Source organism: Oncorhynchus mykiss, unplaced genomic scaffold (genome assembly GCF_057628025.1).
Source record: "Oncorhynchus mykiss isolate SJ-2025 unplaced genomic scaffold, ASM5762802v1 scaffold103, whole genome shotgun sequence".
Taxonomy (NCBI): domain Eukaryota; kingdom Metazoa; phylum Chordata; class Actinopteri; order Salmoniformes; family Salmonidae; genus Oncorhynchus; species Oncorhynchus mykiss.
In genome coordinates, this window is record NW_028322102.1 from 1613840 (window position 1) to 1632853 (window position 19014).

The following is a 19014-nucleotide window of genomic DNA, read 5'->3' on the forward strand; positions in this document are numbered from 1 at the left end:
AGTCTGTCTGGGTAGAGAGGTGGTCAGATAGTGACTAGCCAGTCTGTCTGGGTAGAGAGGTGGTCAGATAGTGACTAGCCAGTCTGTCTGGGTAGAGAGGTGGTCAGATAGTGACTAGCCAGTCTGTCTGGGTGGAGAGATGGTCAGATAGTGACTAGCCAGTCTGTCTGGTAGAGAGGTGGGTCAGATAGTGACTAGCCAGTCTGTCTGGGTGGAGAGGTGGTCAGATAGTGACTAGCCAGTCTGTCTGGGTGGAGAGATGGTCAGATAGTGACTAGCCAGTCTGTCTGGGTGGAGAGGTGGTCAGATAGTGACTAGCCAGTCTGTCTGGGTAGAGAGGTGGTCAGATAGTGACTAGCCAGTCTGTCTGGGTGGAGAGATGGTCAGATAGTGACTAGCCAGTCTGTCTGGTAGAGAGGTGGGTCAGATAGTGACTAGCCAGTCTGTCTGGGTAGAGAGGTGGTCAGATAGTGACTAGCCAGTCTGTCTGGGTGGAGAGATGGTCAGATAGTGACTAGCCAGTCTGTCTGGTAGAGAGGTGGGTCAGATAGTGACTAGCCAGTCTGTCTGGGTAGAGAGGTGGGTCAGATAGTGACTAGCCAGTCTGTCTGGGTGGAGAGGTGGTCAGATAGTGACTAGCCAGTCTGTCTGGGTGGAGAGGTGGTCAGATAGTGACTAGCCAGTCTGTCTGGGTGGAGAGGTGGTCAGTTAGTGACTAGCCAGTCTGTCTGGGTGGAGAGGTGGTCAGATAGTGAATATCCAGTCTGTCTGGGTGGAGAGGTGGTCAGATAGTGACTAGCCAGTCTGTCTGGGTGGAGAGGTGGTCAGATAGTGACTAGCCAGTCTGTCTGGGTGGAGAGATGGTCAGAGAGTGATGTCTATGGAATGCTGTACATTGAGATGAGCTTTTTCAACAGCACAATAACCACGGTGATGTGTTCCTCTGAATATGCCCTTTAAAACGTAGAGACCGTTTCAGAGGGGCAGCATACCCTTAACCGCAAGGCATTATGGACAAAATGTCATGTCCTTCCAGTACAGAGTTTAGACAGGACAATGTCCCAAAGTCACTTCCCTAATACAGACCTGTCTGGTCACATGACCCTTCCCTAATACAGACCTGTCTGGTCACATGACCCTTCACTAATACAGACCTGTCTGGTCACATGACCCTTCCCTAATACAGACCTGTCTGGTCACATGACCCTTCACTAATACAGACCTGTGTGGTCACATGACACTTCACTAATACAGACCTGTCTGGTCACATGACCGTTCCCTAATACAGACCTGTCTGGTCACATGACCCTTCACTAATACAGACCTGTCTGGTCACATGACCCTTCACTAATACAGACCTGTGTGGTCACATGACACTTCACTAATACAGACCTGTCTGGTCACATGACCCTTCACTAATACAGACCTGTCTGGTCACATGACCCTTCACTAATACAGACCTGTGTGGTCACATGACACTTCACTAATACAGACCTGTCTGGTCACATGACCCTTCCCTAATACAGACCTGTCTGGTCACATGACCCTTCCCTAATACAGACCTGTCTGGTCACATGACCCTTCCCTAATACAGACCTGTCTGGTCACATGACCCTTCCCTAATACAGACCTGTCTGGTCACATGACCCTTCACTAATACAGACCTGTCTGGTCACATGACCCTTCCCTAATACAGACCTGTCTGGTCACATGACCCTTCCCTAATACAGACCTGTCTGGTCACATGACCCTTCCCTAATACAGACCTGTCTGGTCACATGACCCTTCCCTAATACAGACCTGTCTGGTCACATGACCCTTCCCTAATACAGACCTGTCTGGTCACATGACCCTTCCCTAATACAGACCTGTCTGGTCACATGACCCTTCCCTAATACAGACCTGTCTGGTCACATGACCCTTCACTAATACAGACCTGTCTGGTCACATGACCCTTCCCTAATACAGACCTGTCTGGTCACATGACCCTTCACTAATACAGACCTGTCTGGTCACATGACCCTTCACTAATACAGACCTGTCTGGTCACATGACACTTCCCAACGGGCACCCTATTCCCTCTGTAGTGCAGTACAGCAGGCACCCTATTCCCTCTGTAGTGCAGTACAGCAGGCACCCTATTCCCTCTGTAGTGCAGTACAGCAGGCACCCTATTCCCTCTGTAGTGCAGTACAGCAGGCACCCTATTCCCTCTGTAGTGCAGTACAGCAGGCACCCTATTCCCTCTGTAGTGCAGTACAGCAGGCACCCTATTCCCTCTGTAGTGCAGTACAGCAGGCACCCTATTCCCTCTGTAGTGCAGTACAGCAGGCACCCTATTCCCTATGTAGTGCAGTACAGCAGGCACCCTATTCCCTCTGTAGTGCAGTACAGCAGGCACCCTATTCCCTCTGTAGTGCAGTACAGCAGGCACCATATCCCCTCTGTAGTGCAGTACAGCAGGCACCCTATTCCCTCTGTAGTGCAGTACAGCAGGCACCCTATTCCCTCTGTAGTGCAGTACAGCAGGCACCCTATTCCCTCTGTAGTGCAGTACAGCAGGCACCCTATTCCCTATGTAGTGCAGTACAGCAGGCACCCTATTCCCTCTGTAGTGCAGTACAGCAGGCACCCTATTCCCTCTGTAGTGCAGTACAGCAGGCACCCTATTCCCTATGTAGTGCAGTACAGCAGGCACCATATTCCCTCTGTAGTGCAGTACAGCAGGCACCATATTCCCTCTGTAGTGCAGTACAGCAGGCACCCTATTCCCTCTGTAGTGCAGTACAGCAGGCACCATATTCCCTCTGTAGTGCAGTACAGCAGGCACCCTATTCCCTCTGTAGTGCAGTACAGCAGGCACCATATTCCCTCTGTAGTGCAGTACAGCAGGCACCATATTCCATCTGTAGTGCAGTACAGCAGGCACCCTATTCCCTCTGTAGTGCAGTACAGCAGGCACCCTATTCCCTCTGTAGTGCAGTACAGCAGGCACCATATTCCCTATGTAGTGCAGTACAGCAGGCACCATATTCCCTCTGTAGTGCAGTACAGCAGGCACCCTATTCCCTATGTAGTGCAGTACAGCAGGCACCCTGTTCACTCTGTAGTGCAGTACAGCATGCACCCTATTCCCTATGTAGTGCAGTACAGCAGGCACCCTGTTCACTCTGTAGTGCAGTACAGCAGGCACCCTGTTCCCTCTGTAGTGCAGTACAGCAGGCACCCTATTCCCTATGTAGTGCAGTACAGCAGGCACCCTATTCCCTCTGTAGTACAGTACAGCAGGCACCCTGTTCACTCTGTAGTGCAGTAATTTGCTCAGGACCCAATTTGGGCCCAGCCACAGTTCTGCATGTATAACGTCAGAACATCATGTTTAACATTCAGTCAACGTAGGCTAGAATTTGTTCTGCGTGAGCAGTTGAACAGCTCAGCTTCATGAATGTAGAACAGGACGCTAGTGAATAAGGACGAACATCTCAGGTAGACGCTTCAAACTAAATCCATGGATGTATAACAAACACAGACCCTTATGTTACAATATTACATCAGCTAGTCTGTAAAACTGGAGTGTCCTAGTGATCTATTCATCTAGTGTCCTAGTGATCTATTCATCTAGTGTCCTAGTGATCTATTCATCTAGTGTCCTGGTGATCGATTCATCTAGTGTCCTAGTGATCTATTAAATCTAGTGTCCTAGTGATGTATTCATCTAGTGTCCTAGTGATTTATTCATCTAGTGTCCTAGTGATCTATTCATCTAGTGTCCTAGTGATCTATTCATCTAGTGTCCTAGTGATCTATTCATCTAGTGTCCTAGTGATCTATTCATCTAGTGTCCTAGTGATCTATTCATCTAGTGTCCTAGTGATCTATTCATCTAGTGTCCTAGTGATCTATTCATCTAGTGTCCTAGTGATCTATTCATCTAGTGTCCTAGTGATGTATTCATCTAGTGTCCTAGTGCTCTATTCATCTAGTGTCCTAATGATGTATTCATCTAGTGTCCTAGTGATCCATTCATCTAGTGTCCTGGTGATCGATTCATCTAGTGTCCTAGTGATCTATTAAATCTAGTGTCCTAGTGATCTATTCATCTAGTGTCCTAGTGATCTATTCATCTAGTGTCCTAGTGATGTATTCATCTAGTGTCCTAGTGATGTATTCATCTAGTGTCCTAGTGCTCTATTCATCTAGTGTCCTAATGATGTTTTCATCTAGTGTCCTAGTGATCTATTCATCTAGTGTCCTAGTGATGTATTCATCTAGTGTCCTAGTGATCTATTCATCTAGTGTCCTAGTGATCTATTCATCTAGTGTCCTAGTGATGTATTCATCTAGTGATCTATTCATCTAGTGTCCTAGTGATCTATTCATCTAGTGTCCTGGTGATCTATTCATCTAGTGTCCTAGTGATCTATTCATCTAGTGATCTATTCATCTAGTGTCCTAGTGATCTATTAAATCTAGTGTCCTAGTGATCTATTCATCTAGTGTCCTAGTGATCTATTCATCTAGTGTCCTAGTGATCTATTCATCTAGTGCCCTAGTGATCTATTAATCTAGTGTCCTAGTGATCTATTCATCTAGTGTCCTAGCAATCTATTAATCTAGTGTCCTAGCGATCTATTCATCTAGTGTCCTAGTGATCTATTATTCTAGTGTCCCAGTGATCTATTCATCTAGTGTCCTAGTGATCTATTCATCTAGTGTCCTAGTGATCTATTCATCTAGTGTCCTAGTGATCTATTCATCTAGTGTCCTAGTGATCTATTATTCTAGTGTCCTAGTGATCTATTCATCTAGTGTCCTAGTGATCTATTCATCTAGTGTCCTAGTGATCTATTCATCTAGTGTCCTAGTGATCTATTCATCTAGTGTCCTAGTGATCTATTAAATCTAGTGTCCTAGTAATCTATTAATCTAGTAATCGATTAATCTAGTGATCCATTAATCTAGTGATCTATTCATCTAGTGATCTATTAATCTAGTGATCTATTAATCTAGTGATCTATTAATCTAGTGATCTATTAATCTAGTGATCTATTAATTTAGTGATCTATTAATCTAGTAATCTAGTAATCTAGTGATCTAGTGATCTAGTGATCTATTAATCTAGTGATCTATTAATCAGTGATCTAGTAATCTAGTGATCTAGTAATCTAGTAATCTAGTAATCTAGTGATCTAGTGATCTAGTGATCTATTAATCTAGTGATCTATTAATCTAGTGATCTATTCATCTAGTGATCTATTAATCTAGTGATCTATTCATCTAGTGTCCTAGTGATGTATTCATCTAGTGTCCTGGTGATCTATTCATCTAGTGTCCTAGTGATCTATTCATCTAGTGTCCTAATGATCTATTCACCTAGTGTCCTAGTGATCTATTCATCTAGTGTCCTAGTGATCTATTCATCTAGTGTCCTAGTAATCTATTAATCTAGTGTCCTAGTGATCTATTAATCTAGTGCCCTAGTGATCTATTAATCTAGTGTCCTAGTGATCTATTCATCTAGTGTCCTAGCAATCTATTCATCTAGTGTCCTAGCGATCTATTCATCTAGTGTCCTAGTGATCTATTAATCTAGTGTCCTAGAGATCTATTCATCTAGTGTCCTAGTGATCTATTAATCTAGTGTCCTAGTGATCTATTCATCTAGTGTCCTAGTGATCTATTCATCTAGTGTCCTAGTGATCTATTAATCTAGTGTCCTAGTGATCTATTCATCTAGTGATCTATTCATCTAGTGATCTATTCATCTAGTGATCTATTCATCTAGTCATCTATTAATTTAGTGATCTATTAATCTATTGTCCTAGTGATCTATTAATCTAGTGATCTATTAATCTAGTGATATATTAATCTAAGAATCCAGTGTCCTAGTGATCTATTAATCTATTGATCTATGAATCTAGTAATCTATTAATCTAAGAATCGAGTGATCTATTAATCTAGTGATCTATTAATATTGTGTTCTAGTGATCTAGTAATCTAGTGATTTCATAATCTAGCGATCTATTAATCTAGTGATCTCATAATCTAGTGATCTCATAATCTAGTGATCTATTAATCTAGTGTCCTATTAATCTAGCGATCTATTAATCTAGTGTCCTATTAATCTAGTGATCTATTAATCTAGTGATCTATTAATCTAGTGTCCTAGTGATCTATTATTCTAGCGTCCTAGTGATCTATTAATCTAGTGATCTATTAATCTAGTGTCCTAGTGATCTATTATTCTAGCGTCCTAGTGATCTATTAATCTAGCGTCCTAGTGATCTATTATTCTAGCGTCCTAGTGATCTATTATTCTAGCGTCCTAGTGATCTATTAATCTAGTGATCTATTATTCTAGCGTCCTAGTGATCTATTAATCTAGTGATCTATTATTCTAGCGTCCTAGTGATCTATTAATCTAGTGATCTATTATTCTAGCGTCCTAGTGATCTATTAATCTAGTGATCTATTATTCTAGCGTCCTAGTGATCTATTAATCTAGTGATCTATTATTCTAGCGTCCTAGTGATCTATTAATCTAGTGATCTATTATTCTAGCGTCCTAGTGATCTATTAATCTAGTGATCTATTATTCTAGCGTCCTAGTGATCTATTAATCTAGTGATCTATTAATCTAGTGTCCTAGTGATCTATTATTCTAGCGTCCTAGTGATCTATTAATTGAGTGATCTATTAATCTAGTGATCTATTAGTCTAGTGTCCTAGTGATCTATTAATTTAGTGATATATTAATCTAGTGTTCTAGTGATCTATTAATCTAGTGATCTATTAGTCTAGTGTCCTAGTGATCTATTAATTTAGTGATATATTAATCTAGTGTCCTAGTGATCTATTATTCTAGCGTCCTAGTGATCTATTAATCTAGTGATCTATTAATCTAGTGTCCTAGTGATCTATTATTCTAGCGTCCTAGTGATCTATTAATTGAGTGATCTATTAATCTAGTGATCTATTAGTCTAGTGTCCTAGTGATCTATTAATTTAGTGATATATTAATCTAGTGTTCTAGTGATCTATTAATCTAGTGTCCTAGTGATCTAGTGATCTATTAATCTAGTGATCTATTAATCTAGTGTCCTAGTGATCTATTATTCTAGCGTCCTAGTGATCTATTAATCTAGTGATCTATTAATCTAGTGTCCTAGTGATCTATTATTCTAGCGTCCTAGTGATCTATTAATTGAGTGATCTATTAATCTAGTGATCTATTAGTCTAGTGTCCTAGTGATCTATTAATTTAGTGATCTATTAATCTAGTGATCTATTAATCTAGTGATCTATTAATCTAGTGATCTATTAATCTAGTGATCTATTAATCTAGTGATATATTAATCTAGTGATATATTAATCTAGTGATATATTGATCTAGTGATATATTAATCTAGTGATATATTAATCTAGTGATATATTGATCTAGTGATATATTGATCTAGTGATATATTAATCTAGTGATATATTAATCTAGTGATCTATTAATCTAGTGATATATTAATCTAGTGATCTATTAATCTAGTGATCTATTAATCTAGTGATATATTAATCTAGTGATATATTAATCTAGTGATATATTAATCTAGTGATATATTAATCTAGTGATATATTAATCTAGTGATATATTAATCTAGTGATATATTAATCTAGTGATCTATTAATCTAGTGATCTATTAATCTAGTGATCTATTAATCTAGTGATCTATTAATCTAGTGATCTATTAATCTAGTGATATATTAATCTAGTGATATATTAATCTAGTGATATATTAATCTAGTGATCTATTAATCTAGTGATATATTAATCTAGTGATCTATTAATCTAGTGATATATTAATCTAGTGATATATTAATCTAGTGATATATTAATCTAGTGATATATTAATCTAGTGATATATTAATCTAGTGATATATTAATCTAGTGATATATTAATCTAGTGATATATTAATCTAGTGATCTATTAATCTAGTGATCTATTAATCTAGTGATCTATTAATCTAGTGATCTATTAATCTAGTGATCTATTAATCTAGTGATCTATTAATCTAGTGATATATTAATCTAGTGATATATTAATCTAGTGATATATTAATCTAGTGATATATTAATCTAGTGATATATTAATCTAGTGATATATTAATCTAGTGATATATTAATCTAGTGATATATTAATCTAGTGATATATTAATCTAGTGATCTATTAATCTAGTGATATATTAATCTAGTGATCTATTAATCTAGTGATCTATTAATCTAGTGATATATTAATCTAGTGATATATTAATCTAGTGATCTATTAATCTAGTGATCTATTAATCTAGTGATATATTAATCTAGTGATATATTAATCTAGTGATCTATTAATCTAGTGATCTATTAATCTAGTGTCCTATTAATCTCGTGTCCTATTAATCTAGTGTCCTATTAATCTAGTGTCCTATTAATCTAGTGTCCTATTAATCTAGTGTCCTATTAATCTAGTGTCCTATTAATCTAGTGTCCTATTAATCTCGTGTCCTATTAATCTAGTGTCCTATTAATCTAGTGTCCTATTAATCTAGTGTCCTATTAATCTAGTGTCCTATTAATCTAGTGTCCTATTCATCTAGTGATCCAGTGATCTATTGATATAGTGTCCTAGTGATCTATTAATCTAGTGTACAGTGATCTATTAATCTAGTGTCCTATTAATCTAGTGATCTATTAATCTCGTGTCCTATTAATCTCGTGTCCTATTAATCTAGTGATCTATTAATCTAGTGTCCTATTAATCTAGTGTCCTATTAATCTAGTGTCCTATTAATCTAGTGCCCTATTAATATAGGGTCCTATTTATCTAGTGTCCTATTAATCTAGGGTCCTATTAATCTAGGGTCCTATTAATCTATTAATCCAGTGATCCAGTGATCCAGTGATATATTGATCTAGTGATACATTGATCTAGTGATACATTGATATATTGATCTAGTGATACATTGATCTAGTGATCTAGTGATACATTGATATATTGATCTAGTGATACATTGATATATTGATCTAGTGATACATTGATATATTGATCTAGTGATACATTGATATATTGATCTAGTGATACATTGATATATTGCCAAAACCTTGATGTGCACCTTTATAAAAGCTTTTCTAATTAAAATGTTATTTTGTCAAATTAAATCAATACAATACAATGATATAACATTCATGGCAGGTCAGATTAACCACTGCACTGTTGGTGAAGCAGCAGTTTCACGTTCCCACGGCAACCGGGACTATATATAACCAACCCACATGGTACAGCTGGTGAATGTTAAGTGGTGTGCGTGCGTGCGTGCGTGCGTGCGTGTGTGTGTGAGAAGCACATAGCCTAAAGGTAAGTAGCTCGAGGATAACGAGGTGTGACCACTCACACTGCACAAGCCACAATATCAAATCCGTTCTTTAATCCAAACCAATTGTTAAAGGTAATCGCCCCCCCCCCAAAAAAATAAAGGGGAGACAATCTCTAAAACACGGAATGTAATTTCAAAGACAAAAGACAAACCCATTGAGCAAGGCTCTTTAGTCTCTCTCTTCCATGTCAGAGCGCTTTACCTTAATCAGTCAAATCATTTACACGTGTCTTAGATTTCTTAGATTGACTTTGTAACTTACAGCTTTTTCAGATTCACTCCTGCACCTCTTCCTTAGCTTCGGGCATCCTTACATGTACAGATAATGACACTACAGCACAGTCGAACACGAGTCACAGATAATGACACTACAGCACAGTCGAACACGAGTCACAGATAATGACACTACAGCACAGTCGAACACGAGTCACAGATAATGACACTACAGCACAGTCGAACACGAGTCACAGATAATGACTACAGTATTCAGGAGTTACAGATAATGATAATAAAGTATATATGAGTCACAGATAATGACACCACAGTACAGTCGAACAGGAGTCACAGAGAATGACTACAGTATTCAGGAGTCACAAATAATGACACTACAGTACAGTCGAACAGGAGTCACAGATAATGACTACAGTATTCAGGAGTCACAGATAATGACACCACAGTACAGTCGAACAGGAGTCATAGATAATGACAATACAGTATACAGGAGTCACAGAAAATGACACTACAGTACAGTCGAAGAGGAGTCACAGATAATGACTACAGTATTCAGGAGTCACAGATAATGACAATACAGTATACATGAGTCACAGATAATGACACCACAGTACAGTCGAACAGGAGTCACAGAGAATGACTACAGTATTCAGGAGTCACAGAAAATGACACTACAGTACAGTCGAAAAAGGAGTCACAGATAATGACTACAGTATTCAGGAGTCACAGATAATGACACTACAGTACAGTCGAACAGGAGTCACAGATAATGACTACAGTATTCAGGAGTCACAGATAATGACACCACAGTACAGTCGAACAGGAGTCACAGATAATGACTACAGTATTCAGGAGTCACAGATAATGACAATACAGTATACATGAGTCACAGATAATGACACCACAGTACAGTCGAACAGGAGTCATAGAGAATGACTACAGTATTCAGGAGTCACAGAAAATGACACTACAGTACAGTCGAACAGGAGTCACAGATAATGACTACAGTATTCAGGAGTCACAGATAATGACACCACAGTACAGTCGAACAGGAGTCACAGATAATGACTACAGTATTCAGGAGTCACAGATAATGACAATACAGTATACAGGAGTCACAGAAAATGACACTACAGTACAGTGGAACAGGAGTCACAGATAATGACATTACAGTATTCAGGAGTCACAGATAATGACATTACAGTATAGTCGAACAGGAGTGACAGATAATGACACTACAGTATTCAGGAGTCACAGATAATGACACTACAGTATTCAGGAGTCAAAGATAATGATACTACAGTATTCAGGAGACACAGATAATGACACTACAGTATTCAGGAGTCACAGATAAGGACATTACAGTATAGTCTAGCAGGAGTCACAGATAATGACACTACAGTATTCAGGAGTCACAGATAATGACATTACAGTATTCAGGAGTCACAGATAATGACATTACAGTATTCAGGAGTCACAGATAATGCCACTACAGTATTCAGGAGTCACAGATAATGACACTACAGTATTCAGGAGTCACGGATAATGGCATTACAGTATTCAGGAGTCACAGATAAGGCCATTACAGTATAGTCTAGCAGGAGTCACAGATAATGACTCTACAGTATTCAGGAGTCACAGATAATGACACTACAGTATTCAGGAGTCACAGATAATGACATTACAGTATTCAGGAGTCACAGATAATGCCACTACAGTATTCAGGAGTCACAGATAAGGCCATTACAGTATAGTCTAGCAGGAGTCACAGATAATGACACTACAGTATTCAGGAGTCAAAGATAATGATACTACAGTATTCAGGAGACACAGATAATGACACTACAGTATTCAGGAGTCACAGATAAGGACATTACAGTATAGTCTAGCAGGAGTCACAGATAATGACACTACAGTATTCAGGAGTCACAGATAATGACATTACAGTATTCAGGAGTCACAGATAATGACATTACAGTATTCAGGAGTCACAGATAATGCCACTACAGTATTCAGGAGTCACAGATAATGACACTACAGTATTCAGGAGTCACGGATAATGGCATTACAGTATTCAGGAGTCACAGATAAGGCCATTACAGTATAGTCTAGCAGGAGTCACAGATAATGACTCTACAGTATTCAGGAGTCACAGATAATGACACTACAGTATTCAGGAGTCACAGATAATGACATTACAGTATTCAGGAGTCACAGATAATGCCACTACAGTATTCAGGAGTCACAGATAAGGCCATTACAGTATAGTCTAGCAGGAGTCACAGATAATGACTCTACAGTATTCAGGAGTCACAGATAATGACATTACAGTATTCAGGAGTCACAGATAATGCCACTACAGTATTCAAGAGTCACAGATAATGACACTACAGTATTCAGGAGTCACAGATAATGACACTACAGTATTCAGGAGTCAGAGATAATGACATTACATTATTCAGGAGTCACAGATAATGGCATTACAGTATTCAGGAGTCACAGATAATGACATTACAGTATTCAGGAGTCACAGATAATGACACTACAGTATTCAGGAGTTACAGATAATGGCATTACAGTAGTCAGGAGTCACAGATAATGACATTACAGTATAGTCTAACAGGAGTCACAGATAATGATACTACAGTATTCAGGAGTCACATATAATGACACTACAGTATTCAGGAGTCAGAGATAATGACATTACAGTATTCATGAGTCACAGATAATGACATTACAGTATTCAGGAGTTACAGATAATGGCATTACAGTATTCAGGAGTCACAGATAATGATACTACAGTATTCAGGAGTTACAGATAATGACACCACAGTACAGTCGAACAGGAGTCACAGATAATGACTACAGTATTCAGGAGTCACAGATAATGACAATACAGTATACAGGAGTCACAGAAAATGACACTACAGTACAGTCGAAGAGGAGTCACAGATAATGACTACAGTATTCAGGAGTCACAGATAATGACAATACAGTATACATGAGTCACAGATAATGACACCACAGTACAGTCGAACAGGAGTCATAGATAATGACTACAGTATTCAGGAGTCACAGAAAATGACACTACAGTACAGTCGAACAGGAGTCACAGATAATGACTACAGTATTCAGGAGTCACAGATAATGACACCACAGTACAGTCGAACAGGAGTCACAGATAATGACTACAGTATTCAGGATTCACAGATAATGACATTACAGTATTGTCTAACAGGAGTCACAGATAATGATACTACAGTATTCAGGAGTCACAGATAATGACATTACAGTATAGTCTAACAGGAGTCCCAGCCAGTGGAGGGAATAAGAAGTAAATCTCATCTCTGTTATGGCCTTGTAGAAGTGTGTTATATACAGTGTGAAAGCATGAGTGTATAGTGTACATAACCAGATGTGTTAAAACATAGATAATGACATTACAGTATAGTCTAACAGGAGTCACAGATAATGTATAGTATAGTGTACAGTGTACATAACCAGATGTGTTAAAACATTCACCACGGAACAGCAGTTTCCCTGATGAAAACCCACCTGAGCTCCTTGGGATCGAAGACCAGTTTGACGTCGTTCACGATGGTGGGGACATATCTCAACGCTGCACCCTGGACAAAACAAAAAACGATTAGGATTATCCCTGATCTTAAAGGTGATTAGATGACCAACTGGGTAACAACCCTGGCCCTCACTAGAATGTTGAATGTTAACTACAATATCACAATATTTTGTATGACAGGATGTGTCGTTACGCTTGTCTAGAGTCATCAGTCATTATGCTTGTCTAGAGTCATTATGCTTGTCTAGAGCCATCAGTCGTTATGCTTGTCTAGAGTCATCAGTCATTAGGCTTGTCTAGAGCCATCAGTCGTTATGCTTGTCTAGAGTCATAGGTCATTATGCTTGTCTAGTCATCAGTCATTATGCTTGTCTAGAGGCATCAGTCATTATGCTTGTCTAGAGGCATCAGTCATTATGCTTGTCTAGAGGCATCAGTCATTATGCTTGTCTAGAGGCATCAGTCATTATGCTTGTCTAGAGGCATCAGTCATTATGCTTGTCTAGAGTCATTATGCTTGTCTAGAGGCATCAGTCATTATGCTTGTCTAGAGCCATCAGTCGTTATGCTTGTCTAGAGTCATAGGTCATTATGCTTGTCTAGTCATCAGTCATTATGCTTGTCTAGAGGCATCAGTCATTATGCTTGTCTAGAGGCATCAGTCATTATGCTTGTCTAGAGGCATCAGTCATTATGCTTGTCTAGAGTCATTATGCTTGTCTAGAGTCATCAGTCATTAGGCTTGTCTAGAGCCATCAGTCGTTATGCTTGTCTAGAGTCATAGGTCATTATGCTTGTCTAGTCATCAGTCATTATGCTTGTCTAGAGGCATCAGTCATTATGCTTGTCTAGAGTCATCAGTCATTATGCTTGTCTAGAGCCATCAGTCATTACGCTTGTCTAGAGTCATTATGCTTGTCTAGAGGCATCAGTCATTATGCTTGTCTAGAGCCATCAGTCATTATGCTTGTCTAGAGCCATCAGTCGTTATGCTTGTCTAGAGTCATCAGTCATTAGGCTTGTCTAGAGCCATCAGTCGTTATGCTTGTCTAGAGTCATCAGTCATTAGGCTTGTCTAGAGCCATCAGTCATTATGCTTGTCTAGAGTCATCAGTCATTATGCTTGTCTAGAGGCATCAGTCATTATGCTTGTCTAGAGGCATCAGTCATTATGCTTGTCTAGAGTCATTATGCTTGTCTAGAGTCATCAGTCATTATGCTTGTCTAGAGGCATCAGTCATTATGCTTGTCTAGAGGCATCAGTCATTATGCTTGTCTAGTCATCAGTCATTATGCTTGTCTAGAGGCATCAGTCATTATGCTTGTCTAGAGGCATCAGTCATTATGCTTGTCTAGAGCCATCAGTCATTATGCTTGTCTAGAGTCATTATGCTTGTCTAGAGTCATCAGTCATTATGCTTGTCTAGAGGCATCAGTCATTATGCTTGTCTAGAGGCATCAGTCATTATGCTTGTCTAGAGTCATCAGTCATTATGCTTGTCTAGAGGCATCAGTCATTATGCTTGTCTAGAGGCATCAGTCATTATGCTTGTCTAGAGCCATCAGTCATTATGTACCAATGACCATAGTGCTATACTTTTGACCGGGGCCCATAAGCAAAGAGGAAATAAGGTACCATTGGGGACATGGCCACTGTTGAAGAGGATTAACAGTCTAACGGTAGGGAGGGGAGGGAGGGAGGGAGGGAGGGAGGGAGGGAGGGAGGGAGGGAGGGATCAGAAAATACCTTGAGGAGGAGCTAAAGAGGAGGAACGCAGAGATGCCCCGGGACACAGAACAGGCCAGGTCAGAGAGAGATAGATGCCCCGGGACACAGAACAGGTCAGAGAGCGCAAGAGAGAGAGTGTGAGAGAGAGCACAAGAGAGAGCACAAGAGAGAGAGTGTGATAGAGAGCACAAGAGAGAGCGAGAGAGATGTGTCGGGACACAGAACAGGTCAGAGAGAGAACACAGACATAGATAACAGTTGCAGAAGAAATACATATGAACACAGAGGGGAGGGAGGCACATGGAGAGATCTATTCAGAAAGACAATGAACACAGAGGGGAACAACACACAGACAACAAGAAGAGATACAGTCCCAGTCACACGTTTGGACACACCTACTTATTCCAGGTTTTTTTTTTTTTGGCATTGTAGAATAATAAGTGAAAACATAAAAACTATGAAATAACACATATGGAATCATGTACAGTAGTAAGCAACAACAAAAAAAAGTGTTAAATCAAAATATATTTTATATTTCAAATTCTTCAAATAGCCACCCTTTGCCTTGATGACAGCTTTGCTGAATGGAAGACCCAGAGTTACCTCTGCTGCAGGGGAGAAGTTCATTAGAGCACCTTAGATTGCAGCCCAAATTAATAATTCACAGTGTTCAAGTTACAGACACACATCAACTGTTCAGAGACTGCTTGAATCAGACCTTCATGGTTCTGCAAAGAAACCACTACTAAAGGACACCAATAATAAGAAGAGACTTGCTTGGGCCAAGAAACATGAGCAATTAGACTGGTGGAAATCTGCCCTTCGGTCTGATGAGTCAAAATGTGAGATTTTTTGGTTCCAACCGCTGTGTCTTTGTGAGATGCAGAGTAGGTGAATGGATGATCTCAGCATGTGTGGTTCCCACCGTGAAGCATGGAGGAGGAGGTGTGATGGTGCCTGGTTGGTGACAGGGTCTGTGACTTATTTTGAATTCAAGACACACTTATCCAGCACGGCTACCACAGCATTCTGCAGCGATACGCCAACACATTAGGTTTGGGCTCAGTGGGACTATAATACGTTTTTTTCAACAGGACAATGACCCAACACTCCTCCAGGCTGTGTAAGGGCTATTTGACCAAGAAGGAGAGTGATGGAGTGCTGCATCAGATGACCTGGCCTCCACAATCACCCGACCTCAACTCAATTGAGATGGTTTGGGATGAGTTGGACCGCAGAGTGAAGGAAAAGCAGTCAACAAGTGCTCAGCATATGTGGCAACTCCTTCAAGACTGTTGGAAAAGCATTCCTCATGAAGCTGGTTGAGAGAATGCCAAGAGTGTGCAAAGCTGTCATCAAAGCAAAGGGAGGCTACTTCGAAGAATCAAAATTCAAAAAATATTTTTGTTTTAACACTTTTTTTAGTTACTGCATGATTCCATGTGTGCTATTTCATAGTTTTGATGTCTTCACTATTATTCTACATTGTTCTACAAAAATATAGAAAAACCCTTGAATGAGTAGATGGGTCCAAACTTTTGACTGGCTCTGTATATTGTCCTTTACTCCTAGGAGAGCATGATACATATTGACCAATTAATTAGGGACGATTTCAATCAGTAATCAGCCTTTTTGGATGCCGATTATGGCCGATTACATTGCGTTCCACGAGGAAACTGCTGACCACCTGTTACGCGAGTGCAGCAAGGAGCCAAGGTAAATTGCTAGCTAGCACTAAACTTCCATCTTATAAAAAACAATCAATATTCACATAATCACTAGTTAACTAGTGGTTGATGATATTACGAGGTTAACCAGCTTGTCCAGCGTTGCATATAATCAATGCGGTGCCTGTTAATTTATCCTCGAATCACAGCCTACTTCAACTTCGCCAAACGGGGGATGATTTTTTACAAAAACGCATTCGCGAAAAAAGTACAACCGTTGAACGAATGTACCCAACCATAAACATCTTAAAATCAATACACAGACGTATATATGTTTAAACCTGTATATTTAGTTCAAAGAAATCCAGGTTAGCAGGCAACATTAACCAGGTGAAGTTGTGTCACTTCTCTTGCGTTCATCGCACGCAGAGTCAGGGTATATGCAGCAGTTTGGGCCACCTGGCTCGTTGCACACAGAGTCAGTGTATATGCAACAGTTTGGGCCGTCTGGCTCGTTGCACACAGAGTCAGGGTATATGCAGCAGTTTGGGCCACCTGGCTCGTTGCACACAGAGTCAGTGTATATGCAACAGTTTGGGCCGTCTGGCTCGTTGCACACAGAGTCAGGGTATATGCAGCAGTTTGGGCCACCTGGCTTGTTGCACACAGAGTCAGTGTATATGCAACAGTTTGGGCCGTCTGGCTCGTTGCACGCAGAGTCAGGGTATATGCAGCAGTTTGGGCCACCTGGCTCGTTGCACACAGAGTCAGTGTATATGCAACAGTTTGGGCCGCCTGGCTCGTCGCCAACTAATTTGCCAGAATTTTACGTAATTATGACATAACATTGAAGGTTGTGCAATGTAACAGGAATATTTAGACTTAGGGATGCCACCCGTTAGATAAAATACGGAACGGTTCCGTATTTCACTGAAAGAATAAACGATTTGTTTTCAAAACTGATAGTTTCTGGAAATTGACCATATTAATGACCTAAGGCTCGTATTTCTGTGTCATTATGTTATAATTAAGTCTATGATTTGATAGAGCAGTCTGACTGAGGCAGCAGCAGGCTCGTAAGCATTCATTCAAACTTTTCTGCATTTGCCAGCAGCTTTTAGCAATGCTTGATGCACAGAGCTGTTATGACTTCAACCCTATCAACTCCTGAGATTAGGCTGGCAATACTAAAGTGCCTATTAGAACATCCAATAGTCAAAGGTCTATGACATACAACATACAAATGGTATAGAGAGAAATAAGTCCTATAATTCCTATAATAACTACAACCTGAAACTTCTTACCTGGGAATATTGAAGACTCATGTTAAAAGGAACCACCAGCTTTCATATGTTCTCATGTTCTGAGCAAGGAACTTAAACGTTAGCTTTCTTACATGGCACATATTGCACTTTTACTTTCTTCTCCAACACTTTGTTTTTGCATTATGTAAGCCAAATTGAACATGTTTCATTATTTATTTGAGACTAAATAGATTTTATTTATGTATTATATTAGGTTAAAATAAAAGTGTTCGTTGTTCATTCAGTATTATTGTAATTGTCATTATTACAAATATATATATTTAAAAAATAAATAAAAAATATTAGGCCAATTAATCGGTATCTGCTTTTTTTTGGTCCTCCAATAAATCGGTATTGGTGTTGAAAAATCCTAATTGGTCAACCTCTACTATAGACACATAGTGGACATGAGATGGGAACTAGAGACTGATATACACAGGGAGACAGAATGCATAGAATACCATGGAAACACAAAAGGCATCACTCTGAAGCAGAGCCAGACTATATGATTGATGTCCTACCTTCACCATGCCTGTGTTCTCAGAGTTGATGTTCATCATGTCATTGAAGGAAGTGAAGAGATTCCTCAAGGACTCCATGAAGTCTGCTTCTCCTTTGTTCTCATACAGTCTGGGGAGAGAGGAGAGACGGATGGACGGACGGAGGGAGTTAGGAGGGAGAAGAGGAGAGATGGATGGAGGGAGGGAGGGAGGAAGTGGAGAGATGTATGGATGGACGGAGGGAGTTAGGAGGGAGAAGAGGAGAGATGGATGGAGAGAGAGGAGAGATGGATGGAGAGAGAGGAGAGATGGATGGGGAGAGAAGAGAGATGGATGGAGGGAGAGGAGAGATGGATGGAGGGAGAGGAGAGATGGATGGAGGGAGAGGAGAGATGGATGGATGGATGGAGGGAGTTAAGAGGAAGAAGAGGAGAGATGGATGGAGGGAGAGATGGATGGATAGAGGGAGGTAGGAGGGAGAAGAGGAGCGATGGATGGATGGAGGGAGTTAGGAGGGAGAAGAGGAGAGACGGATGGAGGGAGAGGAGAGATGGATGGGGAGAGATGGATGGAGGGACAGGAGAGATGGATGGACGGACGGAGG

The 19014-nt window shown here is 40.0% G+C and overlaps 1 protein-coding gene across 4 annotated transcripts in view; it reads right to left on the reverse strand.

The window, feature by feature from the left end:
* The window catches only part of LOC110513667 (dedicator of cytokinesis protein 1), a 636864-nt gene that overhangs the window by 420507 nt on the left and 197343 nt on the right, over nt 1-19014 (reverse strand). For all 4 annotated transcript variants that reach the window (XM_090228873.1, XM_090228870.1, XM_090228871.1 and 1 more), the window contains exons 23-24: nt 18432-18540; nt 13189-13259 (exon numbers count right to left, since the gene is read on the reverse strand). In XM_090228873.1, coding sequence (XP_090084999.1) covers nt 13189-13259; nt 18432-18540 — 180 coding nt within the window. The remainder of the gene's footprint in view (nt 1-13188; nt 13260-18431; nt 18541-19014) is intronic.